We start from the raw sequence: 22,634 nt of genomic DNA on the forward strand, positions 1-22,634 counted from the left end.
AAAAAAAAAGAAACCCCAACCCTCGCCCTACCCCCACTTCCTTCACGGAGAACCTGAACAGAGCAGACAGGAACCACAGGTGCAGGCAGCATCCGTGACGGCCCCAGCAGGCAGCACTCGACACACCGCATTAGAAAATAGATTAGTAAAACCAAAAAATACACTTTTTCACAACGAGTTTGAGATTTGGTCAGTAGCGTGTTGGGGCGGGTGGGAGAGGAGGGTTGGCTCCCACTGCCAGCAGGGTGTGCGTGGGGCCAGGCGCAGCAGCAACCCGGGGCTGGTCCCAGGACCCCCCCTGCCCTGGCTGGGGGGGGGGGGGGGGACACTGGCCAGGTCTGGCTGCAGGGTGCCAGCGGCTGCGGGCCAGGCAGCAATGGCCCTGCTGGCAGTGGGAGGCCAGGGCTCCTTCCCTGGTAAGTGCCAGCAGGGAGCAGCTGAAGGCAGCTGCGGGGCAACTGTGAACCCACTGCCGGAGCCCAGGGCGGCAGTTCTGCCCTCTCACCCAGGAGAGGGGACCCCGGCACTACGGGAGAGGGGCAGCACCAGTCGCCACCTTAATACCACTTCACCTGCTGCCAGGCACAGCCCAGGTCAACGCTGGGAGGGGCCAGGGAAGAGGAGCAAGTCGGGAGGCATGCATCAGGCTCCGGAGGGACGAGGCTCCCTGCTTCACTCCGCTGTCGAAAGCGGGATGGCAAATGAGGCCAGGGAAGAAGCAGCAGCAACTTCACGCTGCCAGGCAGGAGCATCACGGAGAAAAAAGCAGGACTGCCCCAGCAGGACATCCTCCACTTGCCACCCACTCACCACATGTCTGCAGGGAGACACAGAAGTACCCAGCACAGGATGGAGAGCTGCCAGGGGATAAATTGGCCTTCCCTCCATCGCCGGCCTTTGTGGTAACCCTGCAGACATGAGGCTCTTCCCAGCCCGGCTGCCAAGCGTGGGACAGGGAGCGTCACAGTGGAAGAGGAGCCCGGCCATGGCACAGAGGTCTCCCACCACCGCCTGGCCCTGGCCTCTCCTCCCTCCTCTGCCAAGGAGATGCAGATGGCTGACACTACACAGCCAGCCCCAGGACAGCCGGCAAAGCCCAGGGGAGATTGAAGGCTCTGAAAGCCAGTCGAGGATGGCTGAGAAATGCAGGGCAAGGCAGGGGGGACAGAGGGACACAACGACACGACACAGAATCGGGGCTGAGGTTCTGCAGAGCAGAGGCCGAGTGGCGTGCCACAGCCTGGAGGGCAAGGGGAGGGCACGCCTGTGCTCGGCACTGGCGCCCAGGAGCAAATGTAGCCCTGGCACTAGCCAGAGACCCAGCGGCACAGGCAGACCCTTCCCTGCAGCTCGATACACCCCTTGCACAACCGCTCTGCGGCCGGCGCGGGGCGGAGACAAGCGGCAGGAAGACGGGCTGCCCCACTCCTTCCCTCGAGCCCCCAGTTAGGCATGAGCCCTGGGGAAGGAGGCCCCTGCCTCGACCGCTCTCACGCCGGCTAAGTCACATGAAAAGAAGGAGCACGGGAAGGAAGCTACTTTAAAAATCGTTGCCAGCAGAACGCCTTCCCGGTTGTTTTGGCCCTCTTGGCACCAAAATGTCTCCCGACAACCCCTGCACGTTAACCAATAAAACAATGCCACAGATTAGAGGAAGGAGGGAGGAGGGGAGAGAGGACACTACTGCCATAAATTGCTTTCCCCCTTCCACCAGGATTCCTCAGCAGTAGGGAGCAGGCCGACCCTAACGTCGCTTCTGAGCTGCTTGACCGCAAGTCGTCTCATCAAAGAGTCGGGGCCAGACGGAGGGACAGCCCCAGCCACCGAGCCAGTATTTAGCATCCAGGACAACCTGCAGAGCAAGAGGTCCTGCCTCGGCCTGCAGGCAGGACAGCCTCAGTGGTGGTGAGTGCCCCTCGGTGACCAAGGTGGGCCACTCACGCTCGTTATCCTTTGACACCATGCAAGGCCAGTGCCAGCCCACACTGCCTGTGCATTGAGGTGAATAATGACTAAAGCAAAATGGCCATGAGGAATCGTTTGCCTGCCATCCAGCCCATCTCCTCCTCTCCTCTATCACTTCCAGCTTTGATTAGACAAAACAAGAAAGTTCTCCCTTTCAAGCAGATGCTAGTGCTCTGCTTGCCCAGCGTCCTGGGATGGGACTGGGAGCTCCCCAGACGTTAGCTGCTTCTCTTCTGGCATCTCAGCATTGCTCATGGATGGCACAGGGATCTGGAGAGAGAAGACAGCAGTGATTTGCATGAATACACCCCAATACAGAGCATCTGTTTGAGCACACAGACACTTGGCCCTGCTGCCCTGCTCCTGCCTCCAGCTCCACCAGGCAGAGGTCTCAGCTGTGCTTGGGAAAAGGAGAAACCAGGGGCCACCAAACAGACAAACCAGAAGCTTCATGAAGATCTGGAGCACTGGACTGCTCCAGCAGAAGTGGTCTGCACTGTTTCCACCAGAGAAACAGCAGCTCATGCCCAAGCAGAGGTAGGCCCAGCCATTTCCCACCATGTTCAAAGAATAATGTAAGTGGGAAGGGCACTCTGGAGGTCTCCTGTCCAACCATACCCTTAAAGTGGGGCTAATTTCAAAGACAGAGCAGGCTGCTCAGGGCCACATCCAGTGGGGCAATGGCTTTCTCCAAGGATGGAGATCCCACACCTGCCAGGGCCCTTCCCAGGGACAGCCCTTCAGCTTGCACTCAGTGCCAAAACAAGGTGCCTGCAATCTCCCACCCCTCCTCAACCCCTCCTAGCCTCCATAGGTGCCAGCTCCTGGGCACTCTCATGGCAGGACTGACATCTCCAAAATGTCAGCCAGCTGTGATTTCCTTTGAGGAAATCAAGAGACGCTGGTTTCCAGGGCCAGAGCACAACAGGCTTTTCATCAGCAGCCTCTCGACAAGGCCCCCACAGGTTGCTTTGTTCCTGCTAAGTCACATTATCAGCTCTCTCTCTGCTGGCCCAAAACACCAGTAGCTCCAAGAAGGCACAGCCCACTCACCCTCCCGCCCCGCAGAGGGAATCACTCACGGCACTCAGGTGAGGAAGGCTGCCATCCTTCTGCTGAGCACTGCTTTCCTCTGCCTGCCCACCGGGGCCCTGAGCAGCAGTGGGCTCTTGAGTGCTGGGCCCCCGTGGGCACGACTCCTCCTGAGCTGTACTCTCCTCTTGCTGCAAGATGCCCCGTCTGTCCAAGACGCTGCAAGAACAGAATCACACTGTCAGAGACGCACGCCTCCCCCGAAGCAGACTTCTTTTCCTGGCAGGAAAAGTGCTGGTGGAAGACAAACATTGGGGAAGGGGTTCTTCTCCAAAACAGGCTGTGCACAGCCCAGACCTAGTTTACAGCGTTTATGTTCCTCCTGTGAAAACCAAGCCCCTTGGAGAGCAGCCCACTTCAGAGGGTGGGAGCCCACTGAAACAAGTACCCTGGAAAGAGCCTCCACTCCAAGCACTGCCCCGGGGAAGGGGAGCCACTCCTCCACCAGCTTCCCAAGCCCACAGTGATAGGGAGCACACCACAAGCTTGAATCGCTGAAGATATGCGAGGAAAGCAACACAAGACCTTCCTCCCCAGAGCATCCAGCCGTGTCTCAAGTGACCTCCAAACGCCCTGAACACACACAGTGCTGGCAGAAGAGCGGCCAGGTCTGGTGCCCAAGCAAGAAGAGCTCCTCACAGTCCCTCACTGGACCCTTGGGGGCAAAAATGGCAGTGCTGCCCCTTGAGAGCTTACCTGGGGGGCAGAGGCCCACAAAGCACCTCACAGCAGTTCTTCACTATGTTGCCATGGCTGTAGGGATTCTGCACGCGGTTCTTCCCAGTCCAGGAACCCTTAATCTGCAACGGTCAGGGCACAAGCTCAGGTCTGCTCCACCGACACCTGCCCCCAGCCCATGGAGCCCTGCCTCAGCCTGCAGGGCACGTCAGCAAGGTGGACGCAGCCATGACACACTGAGGAAGCGACGAGAAACAGAGATGGCTCAGAGGAACAGAAAGACTCTACTTACGTCTTCATTGGTTGTCTGATTCAGTGCCACCAGGAAGGTGTGGAACCCAGTTAACCCTACCACAGACCACAGGGTGAAGAAACAGATGAGCACCTCCAGTACAGTGAGGACAGTTAAGGACTGGGAACAGCTTGGGAACAGTCCCAACCCAGCTCTGTCACTACCCCAAGCACACTACCCTAACCTCTCTTCTTCTCCTAGACACGGTTTTCTGTTTTACCCTCCTCCCAAAAGCCACAAAATTGCTCCCCGCCTTGTAATCATGGGGGAAAATGCCCTGAAAGACTCCTTAGAGAAGCCTGGGCATCAAGACTCCAGCCCGTCCATAACGCAGCTCACACTAACCCCCAGCTTTGGAGAAGCCAACCCCTCTGCACTGTGGAAGGATATGTCCCTGGGGTTTCCTTCAATGTGTTCAGAAATCCAATCTTCAGAGATTCTGGCAATACAAAGAGAGAATTGCACTGAGTCCAGTTCCCTTTCCCACTCCATTGCTTTTGCATTCGCAACACCATCTGTATCCCCCCCGCTCCCTTAGCCAGCCCAGCCATCCACCTCTCCACAGCCAGACTCACTCAGTGCTACGTAGACTATGTTGAAGGTGAAGATGTAGATGGTGAGGAGTGAGAGCGAGAGGATGAAGAGGTAGAAATAGCGGTAGTTCCTCTTCCCCACGCAGTTTCCCACCCAGGGACAGTGATGGTCGAAGCGCTCTGTGAAAGCGAAGATGGAGATCAGTGCTGCTCTAGCACGGTCCTGCCTGCCTCCAGATGCTTATTCCTGTGCCCCAAACTCAAAAATTTCCAAGGCTGACAAGGACTCCCTGGGCCATCAAGTCCAACCCTCTGCTAACTCAGGGTCCCACATCATGACCCCCTTTCCAGAAGGGGAGGCCAGGTAAGAAAGTGCAAAATCATTTTACTAATGAGTCATTTTGCACATTAAGATAGAGTTTAAGAGCTTGGCCCCAGGTATGTCTTCTCTTCCAGAGCCCTGAGGTAGAATAGCTTTTACTAAAGCAGCACACAGGTTAGATTAAGGTCTGGGGGTTCAGAAGTTCTTATCTAACCCATGTGCCACTTTACTCCTACCAGAATAATTAGCAGAGGGTTCAAGGAACTGCATAAACACTCAAAGGGCTGGGAACATGCAGAGGAGGAAAGGGATCCAAAAGAATGAGATTTCTTCCTTGAGAAGGGATGCTGAACACGAGCCAATCATGATATGCAAAGGGGCTAAGAGAGCCTCTGCTATGCAGCAAGGAGAACAAAAAACAGGGGCACTCAACATAACAGCAGAATCTCTGTGCTGATGCAAGGAGCTGCCTTCATGCAAGACACAGCTCTCCAGTGAAACCCTCTAGCCCAGCAAGGCCAGCAGTTCACTGAAACTCAAAAAATGGACTGCACATTTCCATGGACAAGTTAGACTTAAGTTAGACTAGTTATTGCCAAAGAAGCACTGGCAAAGATGAACCATCTGGCTTCAGGTTCTGAGCAAATCTCAAGCTCCTTGAGCTTAAGATGAGGCAGACTGTCCCTGTCTGTTCACACACCACCATTCAGGACTTGCTCAGCAGGCACAGTGTGAGACCCAATACAGACCAAGACCAGGTGCAGGTCTTCACCTGTTTTCTTCCAAAGACTCTCACCTAACACCCAGGTGCAGGAGCAGGTGCAACCTCTACTACTCACCCACACAGTTGTCACAGATACTGCAGTGAGAGGCACGGGGCGGACGGAAGATCTTACATGTGTAGCAATACTTCAGCTTCACTATCTGGTTGTTGATCTGGAAGTTTTTAATCCGCGGGGGCGGGCGCTGACCCTGTGGCACGGTCCCATTGGTGGCCTCTGAGAGAGGGAACCAAGCAGAGATCAGACCTGCTGCTACAACACGACAGGCCTAGAATGACAACTGGCCTCCCTGCTTTTCCTACCAGTGGGATCAGAGCCTGCTGGGTCTAGAGCCAGTGGCTGCAGCTCTGCTCACACGGTCCAGAGCCAGCCTGGCAGCTTGGAGACAGGAAAAGGGATGCCAGAGCTTTCACGGGCATATTGAGAGGGGCTGGGGGATGGTATGGTGTGTCACCCGCATACACCAAACTTCCTCTCTACCTGAAGGATCAAGAGGCCCACACCAAGCTTCCAACACCCCTTCCTGAAAGCAAACTGAGTTTGTACGTATACAGCTACAAGACAGAAAACAGCATGTGAGCAGGTTCCTAGAAAGAGAAGGATGTACATCGCACCATCTTTTTGAGACTCAGCCAAACAGAATTAGCCAGCAGGTGGTAAGATGCCCACTGGGGGCAATCCTCACTTTTGGAGGGCCAGCCGGGAAGAAAGGCTCTGCAGAGAGTGTAGCCTATAGATATGCCAGAAATACAGAGGCTTTTCCAGCTATTACCAGCTCGGCTGGCTCCGCACTCACCAATCTCCATCTCGATGAAGGCTGCCTCGTCAGGCAGGGCTCTTGGGATCACCCCAGGATCACTGAAGCTCGTCCGCAGGAGCGTAGCCATGGCAAATAGGAAGAGAACTGCTGCAAACACAGGGATGGCTGGGGACAGCTGGACTGCCAGGTACCGACACCTGCAGAGAAACGTCAGGAGGCGATGAATCAGACCACTGCAAGGTCTGCCCGAGCCAGGGCCTGAAAGCCTGGCAAGGCATCAGAGTCCAGACTTTTCTGAATGCTGGTTACATCCAGAGTAGAGAAGCTCTTCAGCACTTCCTTCTGATCCCACCACCACCGGGAAATACCCCTGGGGCAGCTCTAATGACCAGCCACAATCAAAGTACCACCATGTTTTTAACCAGCCAGGCACAGAATACTTCCCAGCATTTTGTTTTGTTTCCAGCTCCCATTTTGCTCAGAGTCACGGGTAACGCCAGAAACACAACCAGCCAGCTAGAGGGATCTTGCCCAGAGGACACCCGCTGCCGCCAGCTGCCAAGGGATGGACCGTACCTCCAGGAGAAGCACCCATGGCCTGGTCCAAGAGCCCACCGCTGGAGAGATCTGGGAGGCATGGAAGCACATTGGAATGGTGGGAATCTCTGGCTGTCCCCTGAAGAGGCAGCAGCTTCCAGTACCACAGAAATTACTTTCCAGGGATTAACTGCGTCCTGCGCTTCTCAGGAATGGATTCACATGGAAGTGCAACATTCCCGTGCAACAAGACATCTGGCTTCCTTTGACTTTTCCGAGGCAATGCTCCAAATAAAGTAGAAAGGCTCTTGCCCCAAGACAACCCCAGCTCGAAAGAGGAAACACGGTGTAAGGTTTGTTTGCTTTACAAATACAGAAAAGTCCAATGAGGAATTTGTGTTACTAATCCTGCTGATTGAGGCAGTGCAAAGGGAGCAAGGGTATTAATCTCACTGTGGCCCGTGTCACTTCTGGACACCCGCAAACATGTCTCCATGGGCGCTGCAGCACAGGATGTGTAGAAGGCCTGTACAGAAGTCATGGTTTAGAGACGTACTGGGCTGAAAAAAAAACATTTTTAGGCCAATTCCTTCAGAAAACCCCATTTATGTCGGGGTGATGCTCCTACAGAGGTTTCCTACTGTTTAAGGGAAACCCCACCCAAATCCCAACACTTGTGCAAAATTTCACCCCTCCTTGCACGCCTTGCTTCCCCAGGTTCCTCCCAATGAAGCTGCATACCCAGCCTTTCCAGTAAGCCCTGACTCCACAGGGCAGGATCCAACCCAGACTCCCACTCTCCACAGCTGCTCTCCAAGAAAGTGTAAGGCTGCTGTGGTGAAAGGCATGGGATTACCCTCCCCTGTGGGTCTGTCATCCTGAGCAAGGCAATTTCCACAACATCCATAGCATTAACTATTTAATTCTAGATAGCCTTCCCACCCACAGCTTCTCTGAACGCAATAAAGTTTCTAGCTCCAGCTGGTTCCTTTGCAGCACTGAATTCTGCATGCCCACCATCCGCTGCAGGAAGGCTCACTGGGCTTTAATTTGCCATTGCTTGACTCCAGTGACTGTCCCCTGCGTGCGACAAGATACAGAAACGGCTGCATACTGAAGCTACAGTATGCTTTGGCCACAACTGCAACACGAAGTGTCCACAGCGATGCACAGGGCCTGTTCCTTAAACCAGTGCTGTTAATTTTAGACACTGCAAACTCTGCGGTTACTCAAAACAAAAAGTCATCCACGTGCAGAGTCCTGCCTACATTTGAAGCCAGGCTGAGCAGCCAGAAGGCTGAGCTTACTGTCTTTAGGCAGCCAGCCTAAGATAACTTTGCTTTCCCTTTGCAAGGGCAAAGTCTAGAAAGAGAGCTGTAAGTCAGTCAGCAATTAAACAGAAACCTTGGATCCCATTTTGGGAAGGAATATGGGTTTATTCTTCGAAAAGCTGGACACGGTCTGCCCCGAAGGGCTGCAGCTTGACCCTTGTCCAGCTGACACAACAGCTTTTATAACTGTTGTAACAACATGAACATATTACGGGCTTAAAATATGGATTCACGGACTGTGTTAAAGCTCAGCCAAAACTGCGCCAGAGCTTCCAGCCTCAGATATACACTAATGCCTTATAAGTTTCTTCAGGGTACTGCCAGAAAAGAGATTTATTACCTGCAAGCACATGATCTGTGCCGGGTGTACTCTCCCAAGCACAGACCTGAAAGCTTTACACAGCAGTACTCAAGAATAAACGGGATCAGTCCCTGCAGCGACCGGCACGATCCCTGCTCAATCTGCGTATGAGCATGAGCGTGGGATGTGACTCACTCCCTGCTGACCATTTCCTATGCATCTTTGTAAGGAAACCTGCCCTTTGGGGATGCAGCAAGTCCTGCTGTCCCTGAGGCACAGCAAGAGTGGCCTCAAGATTGATGTTACCACACCGCAGAGCGTGGCGTGGGAATGGGAAGAAGCCTCTGCAATTTTAAGAGATGAAAGAGATGAGTGAGCCACCGTCCTCCCCACTGCAGCAAGGGAAACAGCACCATCCAGCTGGTATCCAGCCCTTCCATCCATCCAGCTCCCAGCGTGGCACAGGCACTGGGCAGGTTAGGTCCCCAATTCAGGACGGGAGAGAAGCAATTCTAGAGACTGCCTGTCTGCCTGGAGGTGGGCAGGGGGGAGGACAAGAACAAAGGCCCAGAAAACACCAGATGCCTGCTCTCCTGTCCGATGAGGAAAAGATACCAAGAAACTCACACAAGGAAGGATTAACGCTAGCTCCTTCGGCCGCCATTCACTGAAGCGCATGAGATGTCTGCTCAGCGAAGCCATTGTGCTGTTGCCATCATCCCTCCGTCACGAAGCAAACATCCAGGCACTGTGCTGGATGCTCAACCCCGTCACTCAGATGTGCCCTGGCACAGTGGGGGCTGAGCAGGGCCCTCCTGCTTCCGCAGGTAGCAGGGCTGGCAAACGCTGCTGCATCCCCTCGGCACAAACACAGCCTGCAGGCGAGGTCAGAGATGCACAAGCAAGACAAACCCCCACCGCACTGAAACTGCATCCTGAGACCCAACACTGAGCCCACCACGTGCCTCCCATCCTTCCCTGTGCTGACAGAGCCTTGCTTTGAGGAAGGTGTCTTTCAGGGAACATGCCCAGTGCATCTGCCACGGCAGAGAAAGCCAAGTGCTGTCCAGAATGGCTGAGCAACAGGTAAGGCCACCATGTGAGGTTTTGACTTGGTACTCACTAGTGCTGGGGAATCTTCAGTCTACGCCTTGTCTACAGCACGATTACGCTCGGCAATTCATTTACACTGCTAACTACCAGACATTTTAAAGATCTTTTGTTTGGGAGAGCTGAGAGTCAACAGAGACACACTGTTGGCATGTAAGGATATTGCTCCTCCTCCGCTCCCAGTGCAATATCTGTGTTCTTGAGCATTTTGTCATCTAATAGCAGACAATAACAGCACTATCACAAGTCATCATCATGGGGGGCGGGGGGGTGGGGTGGGCGACAGACACAGACATAACGACTGGGGGGTGAGAAAGGCTTAAACAAAGACATCATTAGAATGGGGGGGCCGGCTGGGAAGCAGCAGGAAGCAGCAGCTGGGAGGTGCCATGAGTTCATGGTGCAAGGACTGCTTGATCGGTTATTTTGCGACCACTTGAGAAGGTCTGTTGTAACCAGCCCGTTAAGCAAAGCTCTAGACGAAGGGGAAAACAAACATGCCAGCCCCCGTGGAAGTGGTCTCCATCCACAGCCATCAGGCAGCACATCTCACGGCCAGGTCCCTCCAGGGTTCAGCGGAAGCTCTTTTGTAGAATTCATTTACATCTCACTTGCAAATCACCTATTTAACTTTCCTAAACTAATGCATAACCACACTGCGTACTCATCCCGAAGGCTAGCAAAGCAAAGCAGTATCTTTACTAAATGTTTGACCCTCAGCAGAGCACTTACAGTCATCTGCACCTCCCAGACCTGGGACGACTTCCAGAGGCTGATGTACTTGCGGTAAGCGTGGAAACCGTTGCTCTGAAAACCTGGGTAACCGCTGCACTGCAATGCTACAATCTGGGGCTCTTTCCCAAGCAGCACTCGGGCAGAACTGGAGCTGTCTACAGAAACTCTCCCCGTCTGTCAACAGTGACACAGAAAATGCTCGCTAGAGACCCACTTCAAGTGCAGTTCCACTGTGAGCCCATGCCACGCGCTTCCAACCCAACCGATGCAGCAGCCGACTTCAGGCAGGAGACAGAAACGTTATGCCAATGTTATTGCTCTTTTCCCAGCTACGCTCAAGTCTCCTCACAGGCAAGAGAGCACCCCGAGATCCGCATGGGGAATGGTGGTGCTACAGAGGACGTGCACGCTGCGGGGAGAGCAAAGTTGTCTTGTGAGAAAGAACCCGTGTACAAGAAAAAGGGCATGCAATTCAAAAAGCCGCGAGCAGCCACTTCACACAGAAACGTCTTTGTGAGCAGAACTCTGGATACCAACAAGCTTACCTCTATTGAGAGAAACTCTAGCTACTAAGAAGCACCGATCAACTTGTGTGTAACTTTTGACAATGCTTGACATAGACCTAACCAGAGGTAAAAGCCATCTCAGAAGCAACTTTTTATCAGTGCAAAATCTTGGATATTTGGGCTTTGGGGGGAAAAAAGAAAAAAGAAAAAAATTAGGTCACATGAGGGGTCAGCATAGGTTTTTTCAACTCATCAGAAAACAAAGAAATTTTAATCTCTACATAGCTAAGAAAGTAGGAAAAAAAAATAAAGTGATAAACATGCTTGGTTATTGGAAAAGCAAACAGCAGCCCCTTTCCGCACGCAGGAGCCTGGCATTGCTGGCGCTATCTTGCCTGTAACGTTTACAAACGTCAAGCATTCGTGCTGAAAAGCTGAAGACAAAAGAAATCCAGTTCTCTTGCAGCTGCTTTGGAGAGCTGAATGGAGAACTCTCGCTTCAGGAGGGCCATGACAAACATCCTGGCAAACTGCAAAGAGGAAACTCCCAGCAGCCAGAGAGAGGACGCTACATCCCATCATCTTAATTCCCGAATGGATTTCACAAGTGCTTTACCCGGGCTTGTCCTCGTGCTCAAATACCACAAGCATAGTTAGACAACTAAGCGCCCCATCACGAAAGCTGACATACCCATTAAGTGTCTGAAATAATGCCAAGAGGATATTAAACAGAATTTTATGTGACACATTACAGTCACAGAGTAGACCCAATTAAATACAGGTCTCGGACCCTGCAGGGACCAGCCTCAGCCCTTGAGCCGTAGGAGCTGCTTTCTGCCAAGCTGGTGGCGAGAGAGGTGCCCTTGGGCAGAGGACTCTGATCGCGGCAGAGCACTTCCCCAGGAGCCAGTACAGCTCCAAGGCCCTCTGCTTTATCTGGGAGGGAGGAGCCGGACCTCCAGGTACAGGACTGATAGCTCAGTCAGCCCTCTGGGTCACACTTGCTCCCCAGTGAAAAGCCTTACCCGATTCCAGACCACAGCTTTGCGGTCTAGGGGATAAAAACATAAAAATTCCTGCACGCAGGGCTGAGGCAGCTTCAGACCATTCATCTGGAGACACAGCAGATGAGCCGATGGCATCAGAACTACTTGGAGGAAAAAAAAAAACAAAAAACAAACCACCACCAGCAGCCCAAACAGAGAGGCTGTCATTTCACGGCTGGGGAGGACTCTTTCAGAGACGAACGCGGTGGCTTATCTCATGACGTGTGATGCCAGTCACCACTGGCTCTCCAGCGACAGCGTTTGTAATCAGAGCCGAGCCAGAGCAGCCTGGAGGGCGAGGATCAGACCTGCACTGGCTTGGATCGCGTAGCAAGACATTTTCTGGCTTCAGGCGTCCCCGAGCCTTGTTTAGACAAGGTGTGACTGCGCAAGTGATTCAGCTGAATGAAATAAGCATTCACAACACAGGCACCCCTGCAGTGAGTGTACAAGAATTAAAAGGACTCCTCCACCCACCACAGTCTGTTTCTCTCCAAAACCAGATCCTAACAACCCGAACTGTTCCTCTGTGGCACAAACTTTAAGGGGGAGACCACGATTTTCCGCACAAATGCCGAAGAATCTGCCAAAAGCTGAAATGAATAGGTAACAGCGAAAAGATCAAGGCCAAGACCCTTAGGCAAAAGCACCCTATCGCAGGCAGAAGGCACACAGGGTAAGCAGGGCTCTCGAGCAGCCAAGCTGCTCATCTTCTCAGCTTGGTCAGTGAAACAGACGTTGTGGAGTGTTTCTGGTTGGGAAGGCAACACTTCATCCCTATCCCAAATTCAAAAATCCCCAAACAATTTCAAAACAAACCCATCTCTTTCAAACAGAAAACATTAAGGTGTTGTGCGCTGAGAGAACCAAACGGATATTGTGGATTTCCCCAAACTTTTCCTCATCTCCCCAGTCGAAACCACTCAGCCGATTTTACTAAAATTCAGACACGATCCTGTTCCCAGCAAAAATTCCCCTGGGAGAGTGGCCACCACAGAGGACACCCTCCAGCTCTGGGCAGAAGGCATGTCCTGCACATCTGGGTGCAAGCGATCCCTCCTCAGGCCTCTGCCTCCCAGAGCACGGGAAGGGGTTTCTCAAAGAATTCCCAGTCACGTACCCGCTGCACCCACAGCCAAACTAACCATCACGTTGCCGGCTCTGCCGACACGACCGAGGACTAGAAAGGCAGCCTTGGTTTGCTCTGCCCTGTGCAACCACGGCGGGCAGCTGGCAGGGGCAAACATGGCAGAATGGGATGTGGCTTCACTCTTCTGCTAAGGACAGGCTCCGCAGGGAGTGAGAGCAATTATCCCTTGCAATAAGTGCTTCTGGAGCAGTAATAAGCGTTTCTGGAGCAGTAACACTTATTAGTTCTTCCTGCAAGGCAGGAAGTCTTAGCCCCATTTTTTCAGATGGGAAAAAAACCCAAACAACAAAACAAACAGCGGTGTCATTTCATACCTTTGAATTTAGACTGAGTCAGGGATAATTTGGGCTTTCCACACTCGGGAACCCCAACACCTCACATTACAGTTGTACGGCGCCTGCCTCCAAAGCTACACAACGACTAAGCAGAAAAACCAGTCTCATACCTGACTGAGACCCGACATTAGCCACTTCATCACTAACGTTGGGATGTGGCAAGCCTCAGCAGACTGTTCCAGAAAGCCCTTTCCAAGGCTGCCAGCGATATCCGCTAGTGAGAGGAGCTAGGGAAAGCAATGCCAGGCCAGGGGAAGTTGAGACAAGTCCCCTGGTCTGGGGAAGATGTCTAGGAGGCCAGCATCTGGGCCAAGAGCTTTATGTATCTGGAGGAATAGCCAGGACTTAACCAGTGAGCAGTTTCTTCCACTTGCTTTCCTGGCTTCAAGAGCTTTTGTGTTACCCAACACCGTTTAGGACCTTCGCCTCCCTAAGAACAACATAAACATGCCGATGGAAACAGAGGAAGGAAAGTTTCATAGTTGTTTAGCTGATCCAAGCTCGTCCTGAAAGGAGGCAAAAGGGGCAGTCCTGCCCCCTCCCCGCAACATCGGTGCTTAGGCAAACACAGGCTTTTTTTCCTTTTTGTTTGCTTTTTTTGGGACTAGTCTAAGGCCAGATCAGTTCCCCAACCCAGCTCACCCAGGAGAGCTGCGGGGAGGGGGCAGGTCCTGCTCTTTTGGCAGCATCCGAGACTTCAGCCGCAGCTCTTTAGGCTGCCGAGCTGACCTAGAAGGGTGGCCAGATCCTCTCCAAACACCAGGGCTTCAGCTCGCGGGAGGGTCTGCTGTAGCACAGCACTCTGCAACACCTAGCTAGCAGGCAGCTGCAGGGCAAGTTGGATCAGCGCTAAACCCTGGTGCCACCAAGCTCACTCCTTATTTTGTTGATTCTCCGGCTGGGTCACCTCCCTAATTGGGCTGAGCCAGGGGCTGCAGGGATGCAGGCTCGGCCCAGCCACTCAGCCCACGCTGGCCTCGGCCGCTGCGGCAGCAGTGCCCTTGCACCCCGGCCGTCCCCGAGCAGGGAGTGCGCGCCCCAAAGCCCCGTCCCCTCTAGCTGCGCTCAGGACAAGGGACCTGCAAGTCCCAAACGCAGGGAAGCACAACCGTGCGGGACAAAGAGCCAGCATCACACCGCAGGCAGAGCCGGGGGAAAGCTCCGGCGGGGCCCGTCCTCCCCCAAAACCTCCGGGGTCAATCTGCTAAGGGCGAAGCGGCAGGTCCCACCAGAGAGAGCTGCACCGCGCCAGGCTCCCCTCCCTCTCCCGGGGCCACCGGGCAGACGAGCCCCCGCCAAGCCCCGTCCCTGGGGCCGCGGGTCACCGGGCCGCCGCGGGGAACTCACTCAAAGGCGAAGAAGAGGGCGCAGGTGCCGAGGATGAGGAAGAGCGTCAGGTAGAAGATGCCCTTCTGCCGGGCCATCATGATGCGGCCGTCGCAGCAGAAGGTGTTCCTGCCCGGCAGCTTCTCCCATTTCCGAACCACCTTCTTCCTCGCCACCATCACCGACATGGCGGGGCCTTCACTGGGGCGGCGGCGGCCGCCACACGTCCAGGCGCTGCTCCTCCGCCGCCCGCGCCCCCGGCATCATCGGGGGCCCCGCGGGGCTCGGCTGGGCTGGGGGGGAGAAGGAGAACGCCTCAGCACCGGGGCGGCGGCGGCGACGGCTCGGACCGGCGGGGCCACGGCGGGAGGGGGGGGGGGGGGGGGGGGCGGCCGTCACCATGGAAACGCCCGCGCCCCGGGAGGGGTGTCGCCATGGAAACCCACCGGGGAAAGGGGGGGTGGGGTGGGCAGGGCGCGGCCAGGGAAACCCTCGGCCCTGAGGGGAGAGCCCGGCGGGCGGGAGGGAGGGCGGCAGGGCGGCCCCACGCAGGCCCCACCGGGAGGGGAGGGGACGGGACGGGACGGGGCAGCCCCCGCCCCGCGGACCGCGCCGGGACCCGGACCCGGGCCGGGAGGGGAGAGAAGGGAGGAGAAGGGAAAGGGAAGGGGCCCGCGACACCGCCGCCACTGCCGCTCACCCTGTGCCGGTGCGGGCAGCGCCGGGCGGGCCGGGCCGGGCCGGGCGGGCCGCTCGTTCCCTCAGCGCCGCGGGAGGGGTCACCACGCCCCGCGCCGCCGCGGGGGCGGGGCCGCGCCAGCTATTGGCCACTCACAGCTCACCGCCCCGCCCCGCCGCTTCCCGCCTTCCCGTTGGCCGCGCGCAACGTCACTCCGCGGCCGCTCCCCCAACCCCCGCCCCGGTGCGGACAAGGGGAGGCGGGGCGGGGGGCGGGGCCGCCCCGGGGTTCGGCACGTGGCCGGGGGCGGGGCACGGCGGCACCGGGGGCCGCAGCCCCGGGGCGGCGGGACCGGCCGGGACCGGGGAAGGGGGTGGCGGCGTCTCCGGGGGGGCCGGGACAGCCGGCGGGGCTCGGGGGTGAAGCCCCACCCCGGGGTGGTCCCGCCGGGGGGGGAGGCGTTCCCCCCCCCGCCCTCATTTTGGGTCCGCACACCCGTTTTCCCGGTGTTTTGCACGCTCAGAGCCTGCGTTTCGGTGCGATCGCCCGCCCGGCGGGGTGCGTGGCTGCCGGCGGAGGCAGGGCCCGGCGCTTTAAACCCGAGGGGGAAAAACAACCCCTAAAAGCAATAAAAAAAAAAGAACTTTCCTGGCGGCTGTTGCTATGGAGACAAGTAGCGGGGGGACAGCTCGTTACCCCCCCCCCCCGCTTTGGGGCCCGGTTCGGGAGGGCGGCCCGCAGGCAGGGGCGGAGGAGGAGGAGGAGGAGGAAGGATGCCTGGGGCCTCTGCTGCGGGAGCAGCTCTGCGACCTAACGGACCCCGTAAAAACAAAAAAACCAAACGAACAAACAAAAAAAAAAACCACAAAAAAACACCACGAAAGGCTCCAAAAAGTCCGGGGCCCAGCGGGGCAGCGAAGCCGCCAGTGCGGGGAAGCCGGTCCCGGGGTCCTCGCCTCCGCCCGTCCCCGCTTCCCGGGGAAACCACGGGGGTCCCGGGCCGGACCCCCGGGGTCTCCCCGCTCCGGGGCCAGGCCGGGGCGCGGCCCCCCCGCCCCCGCCCGCCGGGGCCCCGCTGCCACGGCAACCGTGACGTCAGGCGGGGCGGGCGGAAGCGCGGCGGGTGGTGACAGCCCGGGCGGAAGCGGCTGCGCGCTTTCCGGCAGGATCGCGAGGAGAGCGGCGCGGCGCGGCGCGGTGCTTTCCGGCTGACCCCGGCTGTGCGGCGCGATGGCGGAGGACTGGCTGGGCGTGGAGGCGGCCGTGAGCGCCAGCGAGGGCGAGGAGGAGGTGAGTGGGGCTGGGCCGGGCTCGGCTCCTCCGGCAGCCGCCGCCGCCGCCGCCGCCGTACGCGGAGGTCCGGGCGCTACCCCGTCCCGGGCGTCCCGGGGCGGCCGCAGCGGAGGGCGGCCTGGCGTGGCCGGGGGAGCCGGGGCCTGGGACGAGGCCTAGCGGTGAGGGGCAGGCGCCGCTGCCGGTAGCGCCGGTCGAGGCTAACCGCGTCTGCCGTGTGCCAGGCGCAGGAGGATGACGAGCGGCGGCACCGGCAGCTCCTGGAGGCGGTCAGCTCCCTCTCCGGACGGAGGCGGTGAGTGAGGGGGGTGGGGGGTGTCTGAGGGGCTCTCGGGGCTCGGCCTGAGGCTCCGGCAGCAGCCGCGCTGCATCTCCCCCAGCCCCGTTTCCCCCGTGAGACTGCACGAGAGCGCTTTGAAAAAGGGGGTGGGAGGGAGGACCCTCGGTTCCCCAGCCCGCTGGCACCATCGCTTCTGCCTCTGCTGTAGCAGTAAGTAGGAGGAGAAGCACGTGGGGGGGACGCGAGGAGCCTTTTGGTTTATTTTCTTACCTCTTCTTGTAGGCGGAAGCTGGCAGAGCGTACGGAGGCAAGCGTGCAGGTGTCCGAGTTCAATGTCAGCTGCAAAGGTGAGATCCCTGGGAGGCTGGGCAGAACTCCTACTGTCCGACTGGGACGGTGCTGCCCGCCCGCAGCTGATTGCTTGGGATTTGCTGGGTCTGCCCTGGGTCTTTGGGCTGAACGCAGCTGCAGCCCCTTGACTTGGTGGTGCGGGACCCTCATCTAGGTTCTGGGGAGAAGCTGGTTCTGTCTGAGCTCCTGCAGCCCATCCGTCCCAAATCTGCCCTGAGCAGCGTGAAGAAAGAGCTGGCCAGAGTGAAGCAAAAAAAGGCAGTGGAGCTGCCACTCAGCAAAGAGGAGGCAGAGCGGGTGAGTGGGCCTGGGCAGGCAGCAGAGGGAAGTTCTGGCCTTACAGGACAGAAGAGCTGAGCCCCTGAGTGCTCCTCTACTCCTCTCTGATGCTGACAGGCTTTTCTCACTCTTCACACCAGTCTTTCTCTGCTCATCTTTTTCCCTTCTTGCCCCTGCCTGCAGGTTGTGAGGGAAGCTGCCTACGTCAGGACCTCTAAAGATGTGGGCAAATGGCAGCAGGTGGTCTTGCAGAACCGACGGGCGGAGCAGCTGGTCTTCCCTCTGAAGCAGGAGATTGCTACAGTTGTCCCCCTGGAGCAAGTGGCTTCAGCATGGAAAGTGGGTGCTGTCGGGTTGCATGCAGCTCCCAGGGGTTGGCTGGGGCAGCTTGACGTTTTCTGGCTGCGCTGGGAGGAGTGACATAGGCGTGAGGAAGGCCCAGCCTGTAGCTGAGGCTCTGGGCAGGTGTGCGCTGAGCTTTGGAGGATTTGAAGAGGAGTCTTCTTCATTCCTCAAGTATAGTAGATGTGTAGATGCTCTCTGGGAGAAGCCGGGTGAGGCATGAGCAGGGGGTTTGGAGCCTGCTCTGTCCCCTCTCTTCTTTTTAGTCTTCCAGCCTGAGACACACAGCCCAAGTCTGCAGATTTTTCAGTCCCAGCACTGAGCCAGCTGCTTGCTAGTAGCCCTTGGCCACTTGTGCTGAGGCGGGGGGGTGGTCGGTGGTGGTGGTGTTTGGTTTGCCAAAGCCTGTGCATCTGTAAATCTTCATTATGAAAGAAGGATGCTTTTGGGTTTGAATGTGAGTTCCCGTGGGGGTTGTGCTGCTGGCAGGAGAGTCACTGTCATCGCTGATAGCTCTCCCAGCTGTACAGATGCTCAGGTGAGAGGCAGCCCCTGCCAAGCTCCCCACATACCCAGTACTCGCCTCGATCTGCCCAAAGGCCACTTTCCACTTTGGTGGGACGTGGTGTCGCGTGGCCTAGAACTCCTGCTGCCTGCTTCTTGTCTGGTGCTGCCTGGTCAGCACCACCTGCCGACTGCAAGCCTATTTATTTCTCTACCTTCGGAGGAATTCTGCCTGCCCTAACCTGGCGTGACAGCTGGGAGGGCACCTAGGCAGGCCCATACCGAGCCTCAGGCTGTTGCGTGGGACCCGTGAGCAGGGCTGTGACCCCAGCCCCCAGGAGGAGGGGGGCATGCTTCTTTGGGCCCTCCCGTGGACCTGCTATGGGGCACCAGGAAGGATAGGGATGTCTAGGGCAGCGTTGGCTCTTGCAATTGTTCTTTTCTCATCATCATCTTGCTGTGTTTGTTCTGCCCCAACAGGCCCGAACTCCCCTGGAGCAGGAGATCTTTGGACTGCTCCACAAGACGCAGCAGCCCATCACAGACCCGCTCCTGACGCCGGAGGAGACCGCCTCACTGCAGGCAATGAGCTTGGAGGAGGTGAGTGCTTTTCCCCCCCTGCTGCCATCCCCTGGCTCTGGAGGCCTCTTCCTTGGTGCTTGCCCTCAGTCTGCACTCCCTGGCAGGCCCGGCAGCGGCGGGCAGAGCTGCAGAAGGCTCGGGTCATGCAGTCCTACTACGAAGCCAAGGCTCGGCGAGAGAAGAAGATCAAGAGCAAGAAGTAAGGCTCTGCCCTTGCTGGGCTGGGTGCGGCGGGAGAGGGTCAGGTGCTGGCCTTGGCGCTGGAGCTGACCGTGCCCAGTGTGTGGGTATGGCCAAAACACAGAGGAAGGCAGGACTGCCCCCTTCCTTCTTGGCATCTGCAATGTATTGGGCAGCCTCCTGCCCAGAACAGTGCTGCAATCCCAAAGGCCTCCCCGGCACCATGAGGTCTCACTTGCTGTCTCTCTGCCCTTGTTCTGCAGGTACCATCGCGTGCTGAAAAAAAGCAAGAGACGCAAGGCCTTAAAGGAGTTTGAGCTGCTGCATAAGTCGGACCCTGAGGCCGCCTTGGCGAGGCTGGAGGAGCTGGAGCAGCTCAGGATGCAGGTGCTGCTTTTGCATTTCTCCCCCACCCCTTGGGAGGTCCCCGCTCGTGAGGGTGCTCTTTCTGATGCTCTTCTCTTCCTCTTGCCCCCAGGAGCGGATGAGTCTTAAGCACCAGAACAAGGGAAAATGGGCCCGTTCCAGAGCTATTATGGCTAAGTATGACCTGGAGGTGAGAACACAGAATCACAGAAGGGTTTGGGTGGGGAGGGACCTTCAAAGACCATCTAGTCCAACCCCCCCCCACTCCCCGCCATGGGCAGGGACACCTTCCACTAGACCAGGTTGCTCAAAGCCCCATCCAACCTGACCTTAACACTTCCAGGGACAGGGCATCCACAACCTCTCTGGGCAACCAGCTCCAGAGTCTCACTACTCTCATAAAAAAATATTTCTTCTTTATATCTAATCTTAACCTACCCTCTTTTAGTTTAAAGCAGTTGCCCCTTGTCCTATCACCACAAGCCTTGGTATAAAGTCTCCCTCCGTCTTTACCTATAAGCCCTCTTTATCTATTGAAAGGCTGCAATAAGGTCTCCAGTTCTGGTTGGGGAAGGGGGAGACAGCTGAGGTGGGGCAAGGAGGGTGGGCATGTTTTTTCTGGCCTGTGTTAGAAACGTCTCGATCCCCTCCCAGGCCCGCAAGGCCTTGCAGGAGCAGCTGGCCAAGAACAAGGAGTTGACACAGAAGGTGCGGGTAGAGCTGCCTGAGGAGGAGCCAGCTGATGTGCCTGAGGAGGACATCGCCTCAGTGACTGTCCCCATTGTCCCTGCGGGTGCCAGTGGAGCTAATCCCTGGATGCTGGGCAGGCCCAGCAACCCGGCTGAGGAGCCTGAGGTGCTGGAGGGCCTTGGAGATGTTGCGGTGCCTGGTGCTGCGGAGAGCAAGGAGGAGGTAGAGGAGGAGGAGGAGATGTCGGAGGAGGAAGCTCTGCTACAAGACTTTGCGCAGAAACGGCACGTGCGGCAACAGCATGCAGGGAGCCCTGAGGGACAAGGTGAGGAGCTCACAGCCACAAGCAGTGTGGGTCTGGTGTACTGCAGGGTTGGGTGAAGGAAAGGGGGTCTGGGGGCTGTTTTCTGCCCGGTTTCACACGGCTGTCCTGCACTCTCACTCCCTGCTCGTGGGTGACCGTTTCTCACCTGTTGCCTCAATGCATAGGTGCTGATGAGAGGGAGGCAGTTTCTGAACTGCCGGGGGACAGCCCTGTCCACCCTGTCTGTGCCGAGGAGCAGGCGAGCCTAGGGATCGAGCAGCCTCCACAGGCCCAGGAGGAGATCCTGCTGTCGGAGCAGCTGGGCCGGGTGCGGACAATGGAGGACGTTGAGGCTCTGGCCTCAGAGGAGTGTGTGGAAGAGCAGGAGAAGCCGGCGGCCACAAGAGCAGAGAAGCGAGTGCAGCAGCAGAAAGAAGGCAGAGCTGAGAACAGGCGTGCCAAGAAACCACCAGCCAAGAAGAAGATGATTAGCCTGCAGGCTGTGCTGTCTGGGAAGCCCCAGGAGGTTCAGTGCCCCAGCCTACCTGTGATCATGGAGGAGGAGGTGAGCAGGATGGGCCTGCCCCTTGGTCCCAGGGCAGGGTTGACTGCAGGTGACTGACCCTTCTCTCCACAGGAGGGTGGCATCGACCAAAGAGGAGTCATCACAGAGGCCTTCGCTGGGGACGACGTGGTTGCTGACTTCCGTCGGGAGAAGCGCAAGGCAGAGCAGGCTGCGAAGCCGCAGCCAGTGAACCTGGTGCTGCCAGGCTGGGGCGAGTGGGGAGGGATGGGATTGAAGCCCAGCGCTAAGAAAGTGAAACGGTAAGTGTGGAAGAGCTGCAGCAACGTGCCTCAGCCCAGCACCAGGGCCTGACTTATCACTTGCCCGGCAGGTTCCTGCTCAAGCCACCCCCTGCGCCTCCCAGGAAGGACCAGCATTTGCCCCATGTCATCATGAGCGAGAAGCGCAACATCCACGTGGCAGCACATCAGGTGAGTGATGCCCGGCCTCCGTGAGTGGCAGCGGCAAGCACTCTAGCATGCAGGCTGGCCCAAAACCTTCCCATGACCCATTCCCAAAACGTTCTGAATCCCTGCCCGTCTGCTTAGTTTCCAGCTTTGACAACCCCGAGGCTGGCAGGGTGATGGAGGGAGGAGAAGTTTACAGGGCTGCTCCCTTGATGGTGGCTGCTGCTGTGCCAGCCCTCCTGGGATCTGTTAGAAGAGGGGATGGAGCGAAGTGGTCAGCAGGGGGCTGGAAGCACAGCGCAAGTGGGAATTGTTGGCAGTGTGGGATGAAAGCAACCCCTGGGGTACTGGGCCGGGTTGCAGGGGGAGTTACCCCCCCACGCTCTTTCCCCACAGGTCAGCGAGCTGCCCTTCCCCTTCGAGAGGCACCAGCAGTTTGAGCAGAGCATCCGGACACCTGTGGGCCCCACGTGGAACACACAGCGTGCCTTCCAGAAGCTGACCGCCCCCCATGTCATTACCCGAGCAGGCCATATCATCCAGCCCATCTCTGCTGAGGACATCCCCGACGTGGCCACTGCAGCTGGCAGTGGAGCCAAGCCGGCGCTAGAAATTGCGCCCAAGCGGCAAGAGCAGCCTTTTCGCCGCTCGTGCACGAGAGCGCGATAGCTCTGTGCCTGTGTGTCTCCGGTGCTTGGACTGGAGCGGGCGGAGGAACCAGGAGAGGCTCCTGGTTCTGTCTGGTACCTTCTACCGCTTTCCCCACAATAAAAACTCCTGGGCTGCCTTGTCTGTGCGGTCTGGGTGGCTGCCCTCGCAGCGCCCCGGGGACAGGACAGCTGCTGCCCTCCTGCCTGTCCTTGGGGCCCCGCGCGGGGCAGGGTGATTTTGGCCTGCTGTAACGTGAGTGAGCGGCTGGAACAGCTCGCTCGCTGCGGGTCAGGCCGGGGAGGTACAGCTTGGGGCTGGGAGTGTGGCAGGGGGGTGGAGCAGCCGCCAGCGCTCCCTCAG

General features: G+C 57.3%; 2 protein-coding genes across 4 annotated transcripts; one reads left to right on the top strand and one right to left on the bottom strand.

Moving 5' to 3' along the window:
• Window positions 1–39: 39 nt before the first annotated feature.
• On the bottom strand, window positions 40–15,588 carry ZDHHC9 (zinc finger DHHC-type palmitoyltransferase 9). 2 transcript variants are annotated; one of them, XM_049828271.1, is made up of 10 exons: window positions 15,502–15,588; window positions 14,823–15,094; window positions 6,461–6,621; window positions 5,722–5,880; window positions 4,603–4,740; window positions 4,418–4,466; window positions 4,028–4,130; window positions 3,754–3,857; window positions 3,048–3,216; window positions 40–2,235 (listed from the first exon to the last, which is right to left on the bottom strand). In XM_049828271.1, the coding sequence occupies exons 2-10, from the start codon at window positions 14,987–14,989 to the stop codon at window positions 2,131–2,133; spliced, it is 1,155 nt and encodes a 384-aa protein (XP_049684228.1). In that variant the 5' UTR covers window positions 14,990–15,094; window positions 15,502–15,588; the 3' UTR covers window positions 40–2,130. The 2 variants fall into 2 exon arrangements, with proteins under 2 accessions (XP_049684228.1, XP_049684229.1); XM_049828272.1 differs by lacking the exons at window positions 14,823–15,094; window positions 15,502–15,588 and adding an exon at window positions 7,001–7,327.
• Window positions 15,589–16,638: 1,050 nt separating this feature from the next.
• UTP14A (UTP14A small subunit processome component) lies at window positions 16,639–22,410 on the top strand. 2 transcript variants are annotated; one of them, XM_049828251.1, is made up of 14 exons: window positions 16,639–16,770; window positions 16,998–17,068; window positions 17,336–17,400; window positions 17,559–17,701; window positions 17,867–18,022; window positions 19,010–19,129; window positions 19,216–19,310; window positions 19,555–19,678; window positions 19,770–19,847; window positions 20,312–20,672; window positions 20,837–21,216; window positions 21,289–21,476; window positions 21,548–21,647; window positions 22,020–22,410. In XM_049828251.1, the coding sequence occupies exons 1-14, from the start codon at window positions 16,711–16,713 to the stop codon at window positions 22,290–22,292; spliced, it is 2,214 nt and encodes a 737-aa protein (XP_049684208.1). In that variant the 5' UTR covers window positions 16,639–16,710; the 3' UTR covers window positions 22,293–22,410. The 2 variants fall into 2 exon arrangements, 1 of the variants encoding a protein (XP_049684208.1); XR_007509534.1 differs by having other exon boundaries at window positions 16,640–16,771; window positions 16,996–17,068; window positions 21,289–21,647; window positions 22,020–22,052.
• Window positions 22,411–22,634: the final 224 nt, after the last annotated feature.

This window comes from Accipiter gentilis, chromosome 24, assembly GCF_929443795.1.
Source record: "Accipiter gentilis chromosome 24, bAccGen1.1, whole genome shotgun sequence".
Taxonomy (NCBI): Eukaryota; Metazoa; Chordata; class Aves; order Accipitriformes; family Accipitridae; genus Astur; species Astur gentilis.

What these genes read in the sequence shown, in the direction of transcription:
- ZDHHC9 (XM_049828271.1), bottom strand. Translation starts at nt 14,989, where the DNA reads ATGTCGGTGATGGTGGCGAGGAAGAAGGTGGTTCGGAAATGGGAGAAG. An exon ending in GCCCTCTTCTTCGCCTTTGA is followed by an intron (nt 6,622 to 14,822) that starts GTGAGTTCCCCG and finishes GTTTCTCTGCAG; the next exon opens with GTGTCGGTACCTGGCAGTCC. An exon ending in GCCTTCCTCACCTGAGTGCC is followed by an intron (nt 2,236 to 3,047) that starts GTGAGTGATTCC and finishes TTCTCTCTCCAG; the next exon opens with ATCCCTGTGCCATCCATGAG.
- UTP14A (XM_049828251.1), top strand. Translation starts at nt 16,711, where the DNA reads ATGGCGGAGGACTGGCTGGGCGTGGAGGCGGCCGTGAGCGCCAGCGAG. An exon ending in CTGTGATCATGGAGGAGGAG is followed by an intron (nt 21,217 to 21,288) that starts GTGAGCAGGATG and finishes TTCTCTCCACAG; the next exon opens with GAGGGTGGCATCGACCAAAG. An exon ending in TCCACGTGGCAGCACATCAG is followed by an intron (nt 21,648 to 22,019) that starts GTGAGTGATGCC and finishes CTTTCCCCACAG; the next exon opens with GTCAGCGAGCTGCCCTTCCC.